The sequence below is a fragment of the Cyclopterus lumpus genome, chromosome 12 (genome assembly GCF_009769545.1).
Source record: "Cyclopterus lumpus isolate fCycLum1 chromosome 12, fCycLum1.pri, whole genome shotgun sequence".
Taxonomy (NCBI): Eukaryota; Metazoa; Chordata; class Actinopteri; order Perciformes; family Cyclopteridae; genus Cyclopterus; species Cyclopterus lumpus.
In genome coordinates this window covers 13,859,377-13,880,386 of record NC_046977.1, presented here as the reverse complement: position 1 = coordinate 13,880,386, position 21,010 = coordinate 13,859,377, and the positions used below count along the sequence as shown (strand labels likewise).

At 42.8% G+C, this 21,010-nt stretch overlaps 1 protein-coding gene across 3 annotated transcripts in view; it reads left to right on the top strand.

Moving 5' to 3' along the window:
- The window catches only part of cntfr (ciliary neurotrophic factor receptor), a 190,161-nt gene that overhangs the window by 77,683 nt on the left and 91,468 nt on the right, over positions 1–21,010 (top strand). For 2 of the 3 annotated variants that reach the window (XM_034546966.1, XM_034546967.1), the window contains one exon: positions 2,542–2,623. In XM_034546966.1, coding sequence (XP_034402857.1) covers positions 2,542–2,623 — 82 coding nt within the window. Of the gene's footprint in view, positions 1–2,514; positions 2,624–21,010 lie in introns of those variants that run through there. The other variant, XM_034546965.1, reaches the window with a different exon arrangement.

Genomic DNA, 21,010 nt, shown 5'->3' with positions numbered 1-21,010 from the left:
ATCGCAATGCGTTGTGGGACATCTATGCCGACATAGTGTTTGCATACTGTAAGATTTCACCTGCAAAACTGTTGGTTTCATACTAAATAGCAGACCACGGTCTTGGTAGAGAGGCCAGATCCGGACGCACCACAACATGCGCAGCCGAGGCAGTGTACACCTTTCAGACTTTCTTTGGCAGAAAACATTTTCTTCTGTCTTTTCATACCGAGACACTTCTTCGTGGTGTCATCGTTGTAAAGCTTTTCTCGTGAGAAAAACCTTCCCCCTTGTGTCGCTTTGACGTACACAAAAACAAACGAAGCACGGAATCGATCTAAAACCCTCAGTATTCATCACATAATGAATAACTTACATGTGAAAGTTGACGCAATTAGTTGTTGCAGTGTAAGACAATATAATACGCTGTTTGAGTGTAAAAGCTTCTAATTTTAGATGAATCCTTTTATGAAAACATCTTCTCGTAGGTACAAAAGCCTGTGACCGTTTGATTGCCTTGTGAGAGATGTTAGTGGTTCCGTGGAAAGCCTTCTCGTGTTCTCCGACGTCGCCCGGCAGTACTTGACGTCGCGTCTCATCTTTCTGCAGCGGCGTTCATGCTCAACTTTGACAAAGAGAAACGCAAAGAGGGCAGGATAGAGTTCACGAGAGGTAAAAATGGGGAGATACGGCACCGAAGAGAGTGAGGAAAGAAGAGAAGTGGAAGAGAGAGTGAACAGTAGAAGTGTGTAAGCGAGAGAGAGAGAGAGAAGAAAAGAAAGGGTGAAGCTAAACAAAGACCAAGAGGTAATGGGAGATGACAGTGGTTTGTAACAGCTGGAGTTGTGCATCAAAAGAACAAGGAAAATCACTTTCCTTTCTTCGCCTCTATTTGGGGCGCTCACTCTGTCCTAACACATGCAGACACAGACACCTTACTCACCGCAAGGCTCAGCAGCAGGCGGACCCCAAGACAACCTTTGTTCAGCGAGGAGAGACAGACGGAGGAGAGGAGACAGAGGAGCAGCCCACAGGGAGACGACAGGGGCCACGTTTTAATGGGAGGCTCTGGGTTCAGGCCCCCTTTTTTGGGGGGGGGCTTCCGCCCTGCTTAAGTGTCCTTGAACACAACAGTGGATCCTTGCGATCTTACCAATAGTTTAGTTATGTTAACGCTGACCCTGACCCTGACCTCTGACCTTTCACCTCCTAGTGGAAGCAAGGAAGCAAAAAAGGGCCCTTTCTCAAGAGGATCATCTTCAGAGCTCATCGACCAGCAGCCTTTTGTGTTTAAACTGTGATCTTGACAAGGAGACTAAAACCCAAACCTGTGACCACCAACCGTATCTGGCAACCTGTCCTACAGTCCTGAGACGCCACACAGATGGAGGCGGTTTAAAACATCTCAGCACATGACAAGTCCTGTCCTTTTCATTTGCAGATTTAAGTTCACATTTGAAACAAAGATGTATACCACTCTGATGTCTGTACGCCAAATATGATGCTTACTACTGGTTGCAGGGCAACTGGTTTCAGACCAACACATTGTCTAACCGCCCATAAAGCATCAATTTGTTTACACTTTTGTTTTTGTACGGAGCAAACAAATGACATCATGTGTTGGTTATTGAGCTTTGGGTGGATTTTGTAAGATTTCTTCCTGTTTCCAGTCTTTATGCTACACTAAGGTAGCCGCTGACATGAGCGTGGCGGCATTCACCTTCTCTTCTCGGCAAGGAAATGAACATTTCTCAAAATCTGGAACATGCCCTTCAACAAATGTGAAGATTCACTTAATATCTATCGTCTCATCTCGGTTGCCATGAAACGTTGAACCATTCCTTTTGAAATAGAAAAAAAAGGAATGCATGTTTATAACGCTGAGATGGGGAACAACCCAACAGGGAGTGATGAGAGTATGAGGAAAGCAAGAGATGAGAGCGCCTTTCAGCTCTTCCATCTCAACCTCGAACACTGCAATGTTAAACTCCAGGTTGTAAACGCTACGTGTGAGGCAACAATGAGGCAATAATAAGGCAACAATGAGGCAACAATGAGGCGACGGGGATGTCCGCGAGGTGTTGTTATTGTACATGAAGGCTGTTTGTTTATGGTGTGCTATACCTTTAAGAGCTGCTGGCCATAGCCCATCCCAGGGAGGATGGACCCATTAGGCTGATGAACAGAGGGAAAGCGAGAGAGGGAGACACATAAACAGAGAGATAGATAGAGAGAAAGGTTATACAGTGAAAAGGATAACACCAGTGAGAGGAGTAAATAAATAAGGGAGTTTGACGAGGAGGAGGGGAAACAGGCGAAGGACAGAGGAAAAAGGCCACAGAAGTGACCGCAGTTGGGAAAAAAAAAAAGGGAGACAGTGAGACACAGAGAGACACAGAGAGAGGACAGGAAGCGGCTCTCCCTCCATCTCCTCCATGGCGCTGTAGGCGTCTATGGGTCTCTGTCAGTCAATCGGGACGACAGGCGGACGCGCTCACTCGCCGGCTCTCTGGTCTCTCGCACGCGCTCACGCTCATGACTCTACTGTGTGTGTGTCTACAGATGGCAAACCTTGTGACATCGCTGTGCTGTGTAGTTCTGGCCGCGGTGGTGGTAGCGTACGCTCAAAGACGCAGTCAGCTTGGTGAGTATGCATTTTTTTTTTTTTTTTATCCTTCATGATACCGTTGCTCTTCTTCTATGCTGAGGGCCCACTCTGCTTCTTTTATCTTAACTGGTCCTTAACCTCAAGAAGTAAACACTATTGGTCTCTAAGTTATCGCACTGTGCTCTCCTCTTCCTCAACTCAACTTCCCTCTACTTTTTCCAACCTCTCCCAACTCTGTCTGACTCAATCTAAATCCTTTCACATCTGCTGTGCTGAAAATGTCCTCTCTCAATGTTTCCTGTATAGATGGAGCCAGTGATTAAGCCTTTTCTTTTAATTATGATATTCTGCTTTCTAAGCTTGTTTTGATTTTGCCCTGGTAGTTATTGTGATTTAGTTGACCACTTGTGGAGTCAGGGTAAGACTTACTGTGATTTCCTGGATGTGAGCTGTGATTTTTGACTGTCATTCGGCCAGCTTGTGCTACACGAGCTGGTAACAGACGGTGAGGTCAAAGGTGAGGCAGAAAAGTGAAAATATACCTGTGAGAAAGAGTGTGTTCGATTGTCTTTTCCTCTCTCACAAACGGAGGAACAATGGCTGACCGAATCAACTTGTCAGGCCCTCACTGCGTAGTGCTAATATTTTGGCTAACTCATAACACGCGAGGAGCCACTCAGGTCGTTTAAAATTACTTTTGCTCCGAGGTTTTGAGGGAGAGAAGAGGAGCTGAAAAGACCCACATAGTGCAGTGACTGTGTGTGTGTGTGTGTTTAACTGGGAAGTATATTTGTCACATGACCTTTAGTGAAGAGTGGCCTTGGTTTATCCACCAATGGGGTCGGGCTGTTTAGGTCAGCTGACCCAGAAGAAAGAGTCTAAGGAAGTCGATAAGTCCCTGGTGACGCGCATCACTATGTCACGAGGGTCACACACAGACAGACACACACACACACACACACACACACACACACACACAAACAGAGCATGAATGGCTTAGGAAATAGGAATGTTGTCTTTGTGGATTAGGTGAAAGCTGCAGAGAAGGTAAGTGAAAGAGGGAGATGGAAAGAAAAACTGAAAAAAAGGGAAAAGTGGATGAATACGGGAAGAAGTTGAGAAAACAGAGCTGCGTGGAAGGCAAACGGAAAGAGGCTGATGGAGAAAGAAAGCAGGGAGGAAAATCAAAATGATGTCTGATGGTAAAGAGTGCAGGAAAAAGCTTTTTATTGAAACTGTTTGTCCTCAAAATAATTGCGAAAAGAGATCCACTTGACTTATTTCATTTCAATACGACTAACTGTGTGTTTAAAAATTAAAAAGGATAGTTGAAAAGTTTAGCTCAGTTTAACAGACTGACTTCTATGTGTATATTTTGAAGACGTTCTTTTATTCAACATAAGCTGTCTTCTACTGACCGCTCCTCATCTAGTAATACATACTAGTGTGCCGTGCAGGAAAGCAGAAGGGAAGCTGGGTAAAGTTAGCATGCAGAGTAAGGAGGGGAAAAAAAGGTGATGGAGAAACACTTCAGGGAATAACAGATATGGAAAGAAGGAGGAATGAATGACACGAGTAGAAGAAAGAGAGCTGCCAGTTTTGTCTCTCAGAAAGATTGCGTGTGCGTGTCCACTGCTTTCCTTTTCATGCTACATAAAATCAGTTGCCGCATCCACACAAAACTGTTTCCTATATATGTCCTAAGATATCATGCCATGCATGCATAAGCACATAAGAGCAGTAAGTATTACCGGTATGCAAACACACACACACACACACATAGTCTTAACACACTCTCTTAAACTCACACAGAGACACGCATATACACATCTGCCCGTCTTGGTAAGTGCCTTGTTTCTCTGACAAACTGCAAGCCGGTTTGATTGACAGGATTCCTTGGGGTATGTGCCAACCTGCACAGACAGTGATGCATGTGCACGCACACATACATAGTCAGATGAACTCTCCTGTTGGGAAGGCACACACTGCCTTTGTTTGTACTGATGTGTGCGCGCGGGACAAGGAGTGTATAGGAAATCCATTTGAGACTTCATAATTAATGACAGCGGCGCACGGCCGAGCAAAGACGATGAGAAACATCGTCAGGAACCATCCGCGGACTGAGTGAAGCGATCAGCTACAAGGCTCGCGTGTACCGAAGTCAACGTTGTCTGGAAGGACCGAGGAGACGGGTGAAAAATGAGAGAGAGAGAGAGAGAGAGAGAGACAGACATGCGCGAGAAATACATGGAGAAATGGCAGGAAGACAGACAGGAAATGAGAGCTTCTTCGGAAAGTAGAGAACAACAAAAACAGTGTTAGCATTCGTGGAGAAAAGCCCTTTTGAGAAGTTGGTGTTAGTTAAGCTGTTATTATCCCCTTGGAGGCAAGTACATGTTGAACATATGACATGCTTTCTTTGAAATATTCACTTTAAGATAAAAAAAATAAATAAAAAAAAGATTGCATCATGAATTTTGCAGTAACCAACGTAATTCATCATTTGATGATTGATGATTTTTTTGTTTTTTTTAATCTGACTTGATGATTCCAATTTGTGACGATTTTCTTTAATGGGACAATAATTGACAGATTAATCCCTTTTGTCTCACCGTCCTGGAACCTTGCCAAAATAATATTTGAATTGGACTTAAATGTTATCCTATCACTCTCTTGATGTCAGCCATAGTGGTTGTGTGCTTAAAACCCCTTAATTTAGATGATGAAGAAATGCATTATTTTACTTGAATAAAATTATTTGCGTTGATTAAAAAAAACTTGGCATCATAGTTTTATTACGTATGATAAGCTACGTAGAGCGTAACCAAGTTAAACTGGTCATAATTACCTCTCAAGTATCTATTTCAAATTCCTGTGGAAACATCTTGAAACAACTGTCTTATGATTATTATTCAATTATTATAAGTCTGTGGCCAAAAGCTACATTTTACAAGATTGTATTCAAACACATCATGATAGTGTTATAATAAACCGAGTAGAGCTGTGACCTTACTGTCTGTGCCAATTTTGTTTGCAATTTAAAAACTATCATGCACTGTGCACTGTGTCTAAAATGTGACCAGCAAAAAACATCTGAAATATGAGACACATTGCCCGGTCCCCGCTCATGGCCAATCAGATGGAAACCGTCACGTTTTGATCGTCATGAGATCCATTGGTACATCATAATGCTTAAAATGCTACTTCTGTGACTTTTGTGACTTATTGGCCAGATATTGAATTGACACATGTCACTCCATGTCATTTGAACTACAGTTTGACACCATCAATTCTTCAGCAACAAGACTTTTCCCATAGAGAATACATTTTATGTCCTGATACTGAGGAGTGCTCATTGACTGAGCCATTTCCATTTAACTCTTGTAATGTGATATAAATAAAAAAAATTAAAAATCTCTGACATTGAAGCCTCAGCACCAAAAACAACAATCCCTTCATGAAACATCTCTTCAAACAACAGAGGAAAAAGAAAATAATTGAAAGCCGCAGAGAGACTCAGGAGGTCATGCCAATTAAGCTCCCTTGAATACGAATTGTATATGAAAAGTCGCCGATGGAGTGGTTAGAAGGGGACGGGGAAAAGATATAATGTGGGTGGAAAAGACACGAGTCAGATCCGGGGAAGGAAGAAAAAGACACGAGAAAATACTGAACAGATGACAGAGGAAGAGACTGGAGCGTGAGAGCGTGGGAGACACAGTCAGATAGAGGCAATGCTGATAACAGTCAGCTATTCAGACAGGGTTCATGGTGAAAGGAGAGACACCTCAGGTAGGAATACATACCGTATATTGTGTTCATGTACTGGTCAGCTACAAAGAGCACGACTGAGCTGTCAACAGACATTTCCTGGTTATTTACAGGTTTTAGCATCTGTGTTCTCCTGCTGTTCTTAAGCGAGGTGCTGAACGTCAACTAGTACCAGATACGCCGTGTTGCTCTGTTGGCCTCGACCTTTGACCTCTGTTCACCTCCTCCCCGACCACGGGGAGGAGGCGAACAGAACACACGCTTCAAGAATCAATAACATCATAGTTATTCACAATCGAAGGCGAGCATATCGCATTGTCGGCGGAACAGAAGTTCATCCAAAGTACATGATTTAATGCCAGCCCGTAGTCAGTCACGTTATCTCTTTTCGCAAAACATAACTCATGCATAGCATTGCACCGACTTCACCAAACCCAACACTGCGTTTGGAGCTTGTGTAACCTGTAATCAAATATTACATCATTAAATACATGGATTAGCTTCCAAGCAAAGACACAAAAACACAACAAGAGCCTCAGAAGAAGCTTAGATTGCCCTAGTTCTTGAGGTCTGTCTTGGATCAGGTCTTTCTGCACATCGGTTTTGTGTAGGTTTTCCTCTGGTCTGTTTGGATCAGGTCCAACCTTTTGGAACCATGAAGACCTCTAAAATACATTTGCAGTCGCTGACAACTGAACAACTTTTAAATTATGCAAGCAAGCTACTACACCCATGAGTTGAATGCACAAGTTTGTGTTTTGATCAATAGCAGAAAACCGACCAGTATTAGGGAAAATTAAAGAAATAGAGTCCGTGCTTATGGTTCATCGTCACACATAAACACAGTTTTAAAAACTAGGATTTTTCTAATAAAAACCAAACACATTACTCATGCCAACTCCGGATATCTGTTCATTCCTGATTATTATGAACCGCCGGTGGTGCAATCCCTCACACTACATACCTGTTCTCAATGCATGCATAAAGAACCTGAAGATTAATCACACACATGGCCGAAATGAGTCTGGTTTTCTTTTCACCATTTGTCTTAATCTCCCTTTGTCTCTCTTTGCATCTGTTAGTGTCTAGTCTCTATTTTGCCTGATTCCTTCTCAATCTGTCTCCCTGGGTGTTTCTCTCTGTCTCATCTATATCCTGAGATAGATATCAGAAAGTCCTAGCCGAAGCAATACAATGTCATTAACGGGGTGCCTTGCGCAGTAAATACGAAGAACAAGCACAACATGAATACCAATGAGCAAAGTAGCAGAGCACATTCAGCGGAGGAGGAAGAGGAGGAGGAGGAGGACAACATGGAATCAGACACAAAATGAGGAAAATATGGTGCAATTTTGATTGTTTTCTTTGAGTGAATTTTCTCTGTAGTTTTCTTTATTTTATTATGACGGCAACAACTAGATTTGCCCCCCCCCCCTTCACCCTCCACCAGCGTCCCTGCCCTGCGATGTGTGTGAGAGCGAGAGAGTATGTGAATGTGGTGACGACATGCTGTTGACTGAGAGAGCATGTTATTTATGGGAGCCCATATCCTGATTGAGAGCCAAACGTTTCCACTCATAATCATTCCCTCTCTCTCTGTCTCTCTCTCTCTCTCTCTCTCTCTCTCTCTCCCCCCCTTCTCTGTCTCTTTTTATGCCTTTCCATTTCCCCTCCCTCCCCCCGTCTCTCCTCTCTCTTCCTCCGTCCACAATATCAACACTTGTCACCTTCTCCACTTTCCTCCATATCTGCCGTCCTCTTCTTTCCTTCACTCTCTAATTTCGTTATATTACTTCCTGTCTCTGGATCCCCCTTCCCTTTCGCTCCACCCCAGCCTCCATCTCTCCTCTCCCATCTCCCATCTCCCAATCCATCACCCGAGTGGTCAAAAGCACATTTATTGCCCATGACATCATTCGACTCCAGCGTCACTAAATGTTTTTTGTGTGTCTCCTTGTCTGCGCTGCGCTGGGCTTCTTTGCCTCACGCTGATCTAATTTCCTTGGACAGAGGAGCGAGAGGGGGAGAGAGGCAGAGATCAGGCAACAGACTGGCGGAGGGGAAGGGAGCGAGGGAGCGAATGAGAGACGGCGGCCGAGTAGGAGGTTAACTCTCGCACTAATTCCATGATATTACAGTTGTCACAGCTGTATTTATTTATTGTCCATTCGACACGTGCCTCTGTGACTCTCCAACGTTGCCTGGGCGTACGCGTTGCCACACTGCAGCCGTATTTATCCACACCCTCGCGAATGGATCATGTTGAATGTTTAAAATTAAATTAATGCTTTGCGATTTTTATTTTTTTTTTAACCTCTCCCATCGTGCTTGACAGCCACGTCTAATCTAATCCCCGTGCAGATGCTCATATAGGCGGATGCAATTAGCAGTAATGGCTACAGCACTCCACAAAGCGTTGTCCATTAAACTAACCGGGCTGAGCTGATGAGCACGCTGCAGCTGATGGACAACAAGTGGCGGACCAAAAGGACGTCTCAAACAGTTAGGGACAACTACATATCCACTCTAAATAATTAGACTATTATATCATGCTTTCTTTTGCAGGTAGTTATTTAAAATAGTCTATGCATGTCAATGACGTGGGCATTCTTTCATCTTAACTCGAGCATATTGGCTAAATGTAAATGTAGGATATCATGCACGGATGGAAAGTAATTCCTGTAATTTCAGAGATAATTGTAGTTCTGTTGCTTTTTCATGTATTTTAGCTTTATAAAGTGGAGCTTTTAAATATTGCAATTGAAAAGTGGGCTCCCGTTTGACTCCTTTGACCCAGTCGGGAAGATGCTTTATTTTTGGTTCGTTGTTGGAGTGGTTTCCATCATGAGAAATGGAACAAAAGAGATATAAAAAAAATAGCCATGCATATTCACATATTTATTATCCATAACTATAGAGGAAGAAATCTAAAAAGTCATTGGGAATTAATGACAGCACAATGAGAGCCGTTGGACATTAATGATGAAAACACTTGAGACATCGCCAGATGTTTGTGATTTCTTTGTCTCTCCACTTTTAGAAGTACAAAAGACAAATCGAGACAACTAAATGTGTTCAATTATTCATGAAATTCAACCGCTCTCTGATGTGTCTTCAGAGAAAACAGACAGCTACTGTAAATAAGTGAATAAGCACAGAGGTTGATGTCTGTGCGTCTGCCTGTATGTCTTCTATATGCAGGCCATGTGTGTATGGGCTGGCGGGGAACCTTGATCGCACTCATTATCCTGAGTAGCACTCAGTGTAATCAGTGTTCCCTCTTTGGCACGCCGTTTGTATTAGATTCAAGATGGAGCTCAACCAATTGATTGACTGACTGGATTGGCAGATGGATTACTGTCAGGCTGACTGGATGACTGGCAGGGAGGAGACGTGAAGCAATACCAATCCCATTCAGTCACGGGGAGAAAAGAAACGAAAAAGCTTTAAAGCATTAACTATAACTTTTAATAGAAAAATAAGCTGTTATCATGAGTTTTTGTATTATTTGTATATTACTTTATGGTTCTCAAATAATCCAAAAGGAGCTGATTTACACTTTTCACCAGGGTACGAGTACCTGTAATTAACAATGCTGTATTTTCAAGTGTGATCATTAGCCCAAATATACCAATATGGAAACCAATGCAGACCCAAAATACTTTGTCTAAAGTAGACGGTCGTCTGGTTCTCTTTTACACAACCGTATCGCATCCCATAAGGAGGAGCACACTACAGCCGGGAAGATTGAAGACGTGAAGAGTGAGTAGTTGGCCGACTGAGTGCCTGTTTGATTCCAGGGACACTGAGAGAACACAGCAGCTGATAGGGAGTTGATTGACACTGAAATGGAGGTTATGTTGGTGCCTTTTGATTGGCTGGTTAGATGAGTGACTAAGGAGTGGTTGGACTTGGCCATGTGAGAGAGGTATTTAGAGGAGGAACACCGTTGTATCTATGCGATAGCTAACTCATTGCACACTGAGGGGCATGTGGAGGCGGACGTGGTGAGGAGAAAGCTGTAATAATATACATTTTGAGATACCTGGAGCTTTATGAACCCAAGTGAATGAGAAACCACATGGAATCCAGTATTGTTTCGTAGTGAACGGTGTGTAATTGGTCCAGTAGAGACACAGGGTTTCCCGGCTGTCTGATAACATCTGTCTCATAATGGACGATTTCCAACCAATCACGGCCCTTTATGCTAAGATATGGAATCTCACTGTCTGAGTCGGAGTGTTTGCATGTATGTGTGTGTCCTGTCTTGCTCCTTTAAACTCGTGAATTTATGAGAAGGGATTCCCAGTAGCGCTTTGACCAAGATTCTCGCTCTCTCTGATGGCTCCTTCCCAAAAGTCTGAAGCAGTTAAAAACACTGTACATCAACGTAAGCACAATTCCAGCTTGAAACAAGCTGTTACTCTTTGATTTGTTACCCTCTGCCAAATAATATATAGTATGTGATTCATTCAGTTCCAGAATAAGCTAGATTTGAAAAATATCCAACCAAAAACCCTCAAAAGTGGCTAAAATATGGCGAGAAAGTTGCCAAGTCGGCAACGCTGACAGTCTGTCCCTTCAGGCCTCGCGCCAAAGCCACTCCCCCAATATTACAACAATGAACCATAAAACAATGAACATAACTACTGTTCATAAGCTTTTGTTAGAGTATTTGATTAACTGATTGCTGACAGGATGTAAAGAGAATCTCAACAAATATAATATACACATATTTCTTCAATATATATAAGCTTTCTTCTTCCTGGCCCAGATTATTTAGCCGGAGTGCTGAAGAGATGACAGGAAGATTTAATGGGAATGTTTATTGATGACATTACCAATCTGGAAGAGTCCTTTTTCATCAAGATGTTTTGAGAACATTGCAGGCGGCTCTTATTAGTATAACTACTCTAAGAGAAGTTCAAAAGGTGTAAAAGTAAACTAGGGAAAGCCGCTGGTATTAATAACTTGCTAAATTAAGGTCATTTTCCTGTCCTCAATGAGAAGGTAATTACCAACCTTTTTTAAAGGCCGGGACCTGTATTGAATTTAATTAAAATGACTGATTGATTAATTCAGCACCACAAAATACAGGCACTATGAGTTGAGGAACGCATTTCCCTACTTTTTGAAGACAACCAAAGCAACAGCTGCGTATGATTGACCCTGACCTCTGACCTCTCAGTCAAAGGGAGCAGAACTCACACTGTCAAATGACTCCGCCGGGTCTAAAAAGGCCCAGAGAACGCAGAATCTCCTGCAAAACCTCTCGCTCTCCCTCTCCCTCTCTCTCTCCCTCTCCCTCTCTCTCTCTCTCCCTCTCTCTCTCCCTCTCCCTCTCTCTCTCTCTCTCCCTCTCTCTCTCCCTCTCCCTCTCTCTCTCTCTCTCCCTCTCTCTCTCTCTCTCTCTCGTTCGATCGTTCCACGTCTTTGCCATTAAGGAGCACAGGAACAGAAATGAACGACGTGTTTCTTACGTCCTGGCTTCATCTCTCCACGCCGCTGTCGGTCTGTCTTCATCACCCTGTCCTCCTGCCTCCCACCTCTCTCACAATCACTTTCATTAACGACATTCCACAGACAAACACAGCCCCACTGATCTTCGACGATCAACACCTGAAAGTGGAAGATTTGTTGTTTTTTCTTTCTTCTTCCATTTCATCCGTCTCTCTCTCTCTCTCTCTCTCTCTCTCTCTGCCCGCACATCCCTCTTTCAAACAGCACTCTTTAAGAAGAAAATGGACGTCGGAAGAGGAGGAGGCACATGTGTAACTCTTTTCCCGAGCCGCCTTTACGGCCTCAGTCTGCCACTACGCATACTCTCAAAGCGGCTAGGACAATTTATCGCGCGCGCGCGTGTGTGTGTGTGTTGCCTAATGTGAGTCATTAAGGGAAGTGTATTCTAATGAGGCTTGCAGCAGGTCAGAGTCAGCCAGTGTTTAATGAAAAATAAGTAGTGAACAGAGTGCTGCTGTGGCTTTAGTGTCAGACAGCATTTAGCATTTTGGAGATAGAACTATACATTTGGCTTTTATTATCAGTCATAAGCACACACACACACATACACACACACACACACAGCTACACACACACACACACACACACACACAAATACACAAACGTAGCACCTTAACATGCCGTTATTTGCCAGGAGGCCACACAAGCGTTCTTGTTCCTACCCATTTAGTAGTAGCTATTTAGTCTCCACCTATGCGAGTGTGTGTGTGTGCATAGGTTAACACATGTATGACCCCCCTCAACATACATACACTGGTTTGAGTCAGCGTTGCTGTGTGGGAGAGATCCAATGAATATGAAAGCGTATGCAAATGTATGTGTGGTTCAGTGACCGTGTGGCTGTCGTAATACCATGATTAACTTTCCACTTCCCTGTTGTGCTGCTAATGAGTGTGCGTGCGTGCGTGCGCGTGTGTGTGTGTGTGTGTGTGTGTTTCTGCCTCGTTTGCATTTGCACAATAGTAGCATCACACGGGGAAATAAAAGTAGAGGTAAATATTAAGGGAGATTAGGAATTTTAAGGTTTACGTTATTATTCTTACTTTGGAGGCAGCGGCAGTTCAAACACACTGTGTTTGGCTCCAAGGCTTTCAGTGTGTTTCCAAATAGACCACTCAGCTCTTTGGCTCCACATACTGTACATCGCACTGCGTGAAAAGCCTCCTGAATAAATATAAAGCTGCATTTTTGGATAGCTTTATTTATTTTTTTATTACACATTTATTGTGTTTAGTTTTTTTGGCTTTCACAGTGCAATTAACCTTGAATGTGACATTTTTTATTTTTAATGTAAAGTCTTATGCTTATGAGATGAAGTCTTTATTTATTTAAATCAAGCCATAATATAGCTTTATTCTTTCTGCCCTTATGTTGTAAGTAAAGTCATTTGGTGTTCTGTATATGCATCTCGCTGGAGAGCTAATGTATTACATCACACAGGGAAACAACATCCCACAATGCTGGTCTGTATAAGAGAGGAATAAGGCAAGAGTCAACATTGTAAACAAAAGAGCGGCCTGTACGTTCAAAGAAATCAACTTAACAAATCTATTTATTTGAGTCATTAAAACGAGCATTTCATTCGTAGATGAATAGAATGTCCCTCCACTGAATCGAGTGACCATTTGCAAGATACATGTTCTGTTTCCAGGCCCATTTAGTTGATTCCAACCCATTAAATCTCAAGTTGTGTTTCCTTGTGCCATTAAAAATCACTGAGTCCCCACTAGTTCCCCCAATTCCTCCTGATAGACTGTTCAATAAGTTGATGTTGCCAGGAACTTAATGCAATTTCAGCCAGCATGAGCTTGAGTTTCTGGCTAATGTCGCATTGCAATAAAACTTAAGACTGAATCACTAGAGGCTTAAAAGGGGTCTTGGACCTCTCAATGGTGCAACACTTCTAAATATACACATTTAATTTGATCTATTGTGAACAGAAGGACCTCAGTGTGACGCATTATTAGGGGGGCGAGGGGGAAAGATTGTCATTTATCACATTGAACTTCAGTTCAATTTAATTCAGCTCTACTTTATTATCATTCCTCTCAACTTAAGTCATTCAACTAGTTTGGCGATGCAGGGAGAGTGGAATTAAAACAGAACAATAAACGCTCAGACAAAAAAGACAAAAGAATGGACCCTAATATCAACTGTAGTGTGAAAGTAACTGGTGCTCCGTATTCGGGATGTAGCGACTAATGAGCACAGAATATGAATGTTGTATTTAAGCCAAACAATACTTAGTTAAAGTCCAAATGGATTGGTCTTGCTGCATTAACTGATAATTTGAATATTTTAAGTGGAGCAGATAACTGTGTATAACAAATTAAAGCCTGAGGATATTAGTTTGGCATATTAAAATATTATTAAGAAGAACAACCTACCAAAATGACAGTTTGTAGGGCGCCTTCACCAGCCGTCGTTTGTTTGGCCAGTCGGGATCAAAATGAAATGTATAGTTTTGGTTCTTTTCTGTTGCATTTAGTTAAGCGGACATATTCATCTCTTTTTTTTTTCTTCGTCTCGAGAGCTGCCACCTCAACGCAGGGAATCACAGACTTTAAAATAAAGCTGTCAACGTTTGTTATTTTGCACTTTCGCTGATTTATTGTCCGCACAAATCCCTTCTCCCCCGGTTTATCTCAAATTACTTCCAGGACTTTATCGAGCACATTGTATATGTTCTCTTCGGCCCAGATGTCAAGCAAAAAAAAAAAAGAAGTGTCCTCTCCCACTCGTGCTGACCCGTTAGTGTCACGTCAACAAATGGGCCCGTTTTGGTTCGTGTCCTGCAAGCGGACTGGGCTGGTGTTTGAAGGTGGGCAGGAAGGACACACGGCTTTCAGCGAGGCAGTAAAACATCTTGAAAAAGGAGCATCACTCCTTATGAATAAAAATGTAATACATATGAAGTATGAGAACTTTTACTTTGAGTGCTTGCTTTCTTTCAGGAGTTCTGTTTGTGTGAAGTCTGAAATGGTGTGTCTCGTGTTGTCACTTTGCGCTTGTGTCTCTGTCACTTTGTATTTCTTTAGAGCACTTTATGAAACGAGAAAATACGCGACAACGCTTGTGGGGCAAAGAAAGAAAGCCACATTGAGAACTCTAAAAAGATTGGGGTAAACATTTCCAAAAGAGCTGGTTGTCCTTGTAAAGCAGAAACCAGGAAGGAGGGTGCGCACATTGTGTGTGTCCAAGCGCATGCAAGTGTGTTTGTGTATTTCTTTGCCCATGACATTGTGCAAGGACGGTCCTATCTCTTTTGGTGAAAGCTTGATTTCCTGCGTAGGGATGGATAAATACGGAAAAAAAACATCAGCGCCCCCAAACCTTCATACTATATTGTCTGGGGACAATAGCCTCCCTGCTCTCTTTTCAAATTCAAATCTCCAAAGCTTTCTTGTCCATCATGCTGACAAAACATTGACTAAAGCTCGGAGATATTGAAAGTCCACAGAGGGTTGAAGAATTGTGGCGCTGACAGGAAAGTCTTTCTTCCCAGGAGAAAATATGCACTCACATAAAACCACACCAACTTCAGACACATGCATACTCATTTTATTTACTAGAACTAATTACTCTATGTGCTTGCGTTTTGGCCATAATCCATTGAGGAGGAGTATTTGCATTGCAAAGCAGTTTTCTTTTGTGGGACTGCGTTTGCGAATTGGCAGTCTGTGCAGGTCAGTCTAGCAGTCCACCAGAAACATATCTATAATATATGTACAAATAGTTTGTCTACATTTGCTGTTTTGAGCAACTCCCAACCAACCCAACGACTGCTCCTCACAGGCTTTTACTGCACGTTGTGCTTTTTTTGCACGTAGACTCCAAAACACGAAGAAAAAAGCAGTATCGGCATACCGCCTCAAAAAAACATGTCGGGCATGAAAACGGGCGCAGAGTTTTCAGTGACCGCTTTTGCCTCGAGTTTTTTTTTGCGAGTGGGTCGCCGCGGCCTAATGGTTTGGGAGATTGCACCATCATTAATAGATAACAGGCCAGCTCTGTACAATAACCGCGTGCCCTTAAGCAAGACACAGAAGCCCAGCCCGCTCCGTCACTGTCAGACGTGCAGCTGAGGCGCTGCCTGGGGAACACGCGTTGCATAATCCGCCAGGGCTAACAGGCCATTATGCGGTGTAATGTCCTGTCGTAGTCTAGGTGACCAGCCACGGGATTATGATGAGGTATCTCATTTAGACACCGGCGGCTGGGTAATATCGTCTCCACGGAGAGAGTGCCAGGAATTTCTCAACAAAGCCAAACGTGTGGAGGTCGGTGCATCGGCGGGGCAGGCGCGCACAATCGTGTCTGTACAGTGAGTGTGTGTGTGTGTGTGTGTGTCGCATATTTCTTTAGTAGGATAACATGAAGTCTAATCTGTCAAATCGATAGCATATCATATTTGTCACAGCAGCTTACACACACACACACACACACACACACACACACACACACACATACACAGGTCAGGTAATCTGGTAGAGGTAGCATTAACCTTCTCGCTGTAGTTCTCGCTCCCTCTTTCCTACACGCGCGCGCTCACACACACACACACACACACACACACACACCTGCAAAAACCTATATGTCAAGACAAGCACAGTGATGAATTGAGGCAACGCCGTTTCATCACTCACACACACACACATCCACACACATCCACACGCATCCACACACACTGCAAAGGTGTTTTTTCTAATCATGCGAGAGTGTGTGTTTGTGTCCTTGCGAGCGCCAGAAGGGAACAACACAATTTCACACCGCATATCTCAGTCCCCCGCTATTGTTTTGCCCCCGTTTGTCACTCTGCACAGCACTTATTCTGAAAGGTTAACTCTAATCCTAAACTAATAACACAATCCATGGCATATAATTGGTTTTGCCGTCAAACGAGCATCCTCTGAGAGGGCACAAAGGCAGATTCACCAGCATTTGGTGAAACATGGACAGAATATTGGCCTGAGCGGAAATTATTAACGTTATGTCACGCCTGTATCCAAATAGTATATTAGTAAAATTTGATTTCAAGGCAAGAAAAAAGAAATATAAACTCCTCTTCTCCTTCCCACTTTATTAATCCTTTCCACATGTACTGATGCCCTTTGATGGAAGCTGTGGTTTCTATGGAGGAAGCCTATAGCTTTGGTTGTCCATGTGAAAATGTGTAGGGGATTTAGGCTTCTTATCACCACTGGCCAGCATTGCTGAAAGCCACCCTATTCACATGTCACGCACACACACACACACACACACACACGTACACTTGCACATGCCTAATGCGTTCATGATGGTAAAGAGAGCATATAGCATGATATTCATTTATATTGAGCACACGTGCGGTTATCCCTGAAGACACGTGTGTGCATCTGTGTGTTTTTGTGTGTTTCCTTTTTATTATATTCTGTGTTTTTGGAAGAAAATGTTGATGTGTCCTTGAGCAAGACACTTAACCCTGCATTGCTCCCCGTAGCTGTGTCTACGGTGTATAATGTAAAGTGTCTTTGAGTATCTTAAAAAGCACTATATAAATTAAATGGATTATTATTATTATTATTATTATTATATAGCTGGGGTGGGTAGGCATAGCGATTCTTTCTACCAATAATAAGCTTAGTTGCAACATTGACAAACAGAGGACAATATTAAAGTGGCTCCAGCTTAACTCTTTCATATTGATTTTTGCTGTTTGTCTGCCCTGGTCTTTGTCTGACATCTGCATGTCTGTGTGTTGCGTCTAGTGTGATGTTAAAAAGCGCACGGCGTGTTTTTGAGTGTCAGTGTAAAGTAAAGCCCAAAAGTCCAACGCCGCAAACCGTTTATTGTACAGTTCATTATGTCTCATAGTGGATTATCTTATGCCATGGCTAAACACGTTAAGACATTTTTACATTAATCATGTAATTATGTCATGCCACCAAATAAGCACATATAACAGCTGGAACTGGTAGCCTTTAAATCAGAGCTGTGTGGTTATGAGAAAATAATGCATACCTTCTGGTCACCCCTCCCAAATGTTTTTTTGTTGCCTTGCTGAGAGAGGTCTAATGACGATCGGGGTCACACCAGCCAGTAGTTGGACAGACAGTTATCAGTTTTTAACTTAAGTGTTTCGATTACCATCCAGGGCGATATATCCTTCAATAGATATCTCTTTTGTGTTTCTTGGCATTTGGACAGCCGTTGGGTGGTTCAGGCCCGCGGCACACTTTCAGCCTTTTTCATGTGCAAATTCAGCCATAAAATGCTCTCCCCGCTCCCATATATATCGTCATGCAGTACATCTGCTTCCACCTTTTCCACTTCCTTCCTTCTTTTTCCTTCCATCTCATACATTATATTTGTATCTGTGAGAAGGTCATGAGCTGCTTCAGGAGAAAAGGTTCCAGTCTTAATCTCCGACTTTAACTCCCCTCTCACATCCACCTGAAATACAATAAAAGGAAAAGATAGACAATAGCAGCCGTATGTGTGGAGCACGGCACTCACTTTCTTATGGACACTTTGACATTTAGAGGCAACAGCTCCAATGTGTTGTTTCTTTGAAACAGAGCAAAATTATCTTTGTATGCCTCCTGTGACTCATGCTCAGTGCTAACTGCCCCATTTAACTGCCAACGGCCATTATAGAAACAGAACACATACAGTTAGTTACTGGAAGGGCTTTTTGTCTCTTTGGAGCGCAACACAGATTGAAGCAATTACTGCACATACAATAGCGGCTCAAGCATTGATAAATCCGACAAACCTTTTTCTGTCAAAGGCAGAGCAGTAATCTCTATTTGGGTGCCGTGGTTAAAATGACCAAAGCTGCAGCCAGAGGACTGTCACGTAGCACCCCACACCTGTCTCTCAAAGTGTAAAGCCTTACTTATACTTTTTGGGGGGGGAAAGGTTTGAGAGCGAGACGAACCAGGCACTTCCTGAAAAATGTGACAGCGGACTAATCAGAACATCCGTTAAAACAACAACAACAACAACAACAACAACAAGCTTTGTAATTCTAGGCACAGGAGCTCCTCATCCAACTCTGACACCTTGTTGTGTTCGGACAAACTTAATTGGAACAGAAGAATAAAACCTTTATAATAATATTCTAAAGAGAAAGTGTTATGACATTAACAATACGTAAAGAAATGTGATAGAAATAATGCAAATGTTCTCATTTTTTTCAAAGACTGCTCACATATCATTCATTCCTTTCCATTTCTTTCTTTTTTTCTTTTTCGGAAGAAACCGCATTGCTCACAGTCAGACGTTCATCAAGAAAGTCTATAGTAGAAAGGTTAAATATGTGGCCTTCTGTGTTCTTAAGAGGATGGAAATGTTAAATACCTCTTCCTTCAACAAGCACAGAAGACATGAATGCTCCTGTCTTCACCTATGGCTTTAAGACATGTACACTCTTGCCTTCAATATTAGAGATACAGTGTGACATTTTCTTTCAAAGGTGGTAGACGTGCACACCAGGTTCATAAGCACCTCAAATAGGCAAGTGGGAAAAAAAAGCTAAATGTCACTCGTTTTTTCCAGTTATTTCCAGTCATACATTCACTTGGAGCTGGATTAGCCATATCCAGACATGTATACCATGAAAACCCTCTGATTCTGATTGGTTCTCGGGTGTAGAACAACATGTAGTAACCAAACATCTTTTTAACGGTGATGTTTGTTTGCAGTTTTAATTGAATGTGCCAAAATGAAACTGTAGGTAAAGACAGTAACGTTGAGGTTCAGCTGGAGCACACATAGTGCTGTCTCCACTGTGAAGTCACCTGGACCATGAACCAGATACAGGGCACGCTCTGCTCCCTTAAACCCAAGGATGAACTGATGGAGGACAGGGTGAACTTATACATTCATGTCCAACTTGCTTTCACTGAGAAAGTAGCGGCTAGAATAAGGTCTAGTAAGTGTGTGTGTGTGTGTGTGTGTGTGTGTGTTCGCAAGAGAGTGAAGGGAGGTCTGTTTTGAATGAGAGGAGAGTTTTAGAGCAGCAGGAGAGGCCAAGCTATTGGAATGTCAACAAGCCGGGGAGAGGGCTGTGTCTACGCATGTGGCAAAAAGTCCTGCCCGCAAACACACACACACACACACACACACACGATCACACACAGAGACACACACACTAATGCACACTTGGTAACATGAGCTCAGACACTTTTGGAACAGACACACACATATAGCCGAACTGCCACACAGATGTGCACAAGGACACCGTGACTTCTCTGTGTGTCTATACAAACACACACATTTGAAGCACAAACACGGTGCTGATGCCCTGTGTGGAGCGGCGATGGGCCGTGTAAAACGAAGAGCTAACATCCCTGGATGTCATTACCGCTCGACTTCAGGCAGGTCTACTGCTGAAGCAGAGGGGCCTATAACACAATGCAGACCTCAGACCGTCATACATTGTCAGAGAAACACTCTGTACTAACTTTACTCAGTCACTTACCGTTTTCTTGCCTTTTCCTTTTGCGTTTTCTTTTGTTCAATCTTTCCTTATCTCAAAGAGCCCTCACGTCACACACTCATCCATAACACATGTTTTGACATTCCCCCTGAGCACCAACAGAGCCTCTTAAAGTCTCCAGTTTGGTGGTCCTGTTGTCACAGCTCTGAAATATACTCTTCTGCTGAAAAAATAAAATAAAATTGCTGACCTGTTTGTGTGTGTGTGTGTGTGTGTGCGTGTGTGTGTGTGTGTCTACCCCTGTGGATACAAAAAGAAGGTTCATTTGCAAAAGCGTGTTCTTGCGTGTATATATTTGATGTTCTGAGCCAGTAATCATTATGATGATGATGATGGTGCCGTTCTGTCCCTGCTCTTTCAGTCCTCACCTTTTTAGCAGCAAACACATAAAACAAGAATAGCAGCAGAAGTCCAGTGTCTAACCACCTGTCCGACAGCAAAAAAAGAAAGAAATGAAGGGATAAAGAAAGAGGAGAAAACAACTGACTTTTGGGTACATTAAGGTAGAAGTCTATTGATTCTGGCTGTGTCTGCTCTGGCCGGTTCTTTCTGCTTATTATTGACCATCTGTTCTTCACTGTTTCCCCAAAGCTGCCTATGTGCTGCAAAGTTTATATTTAGTGCATCAAGGAGCATATTTTAATTAATGC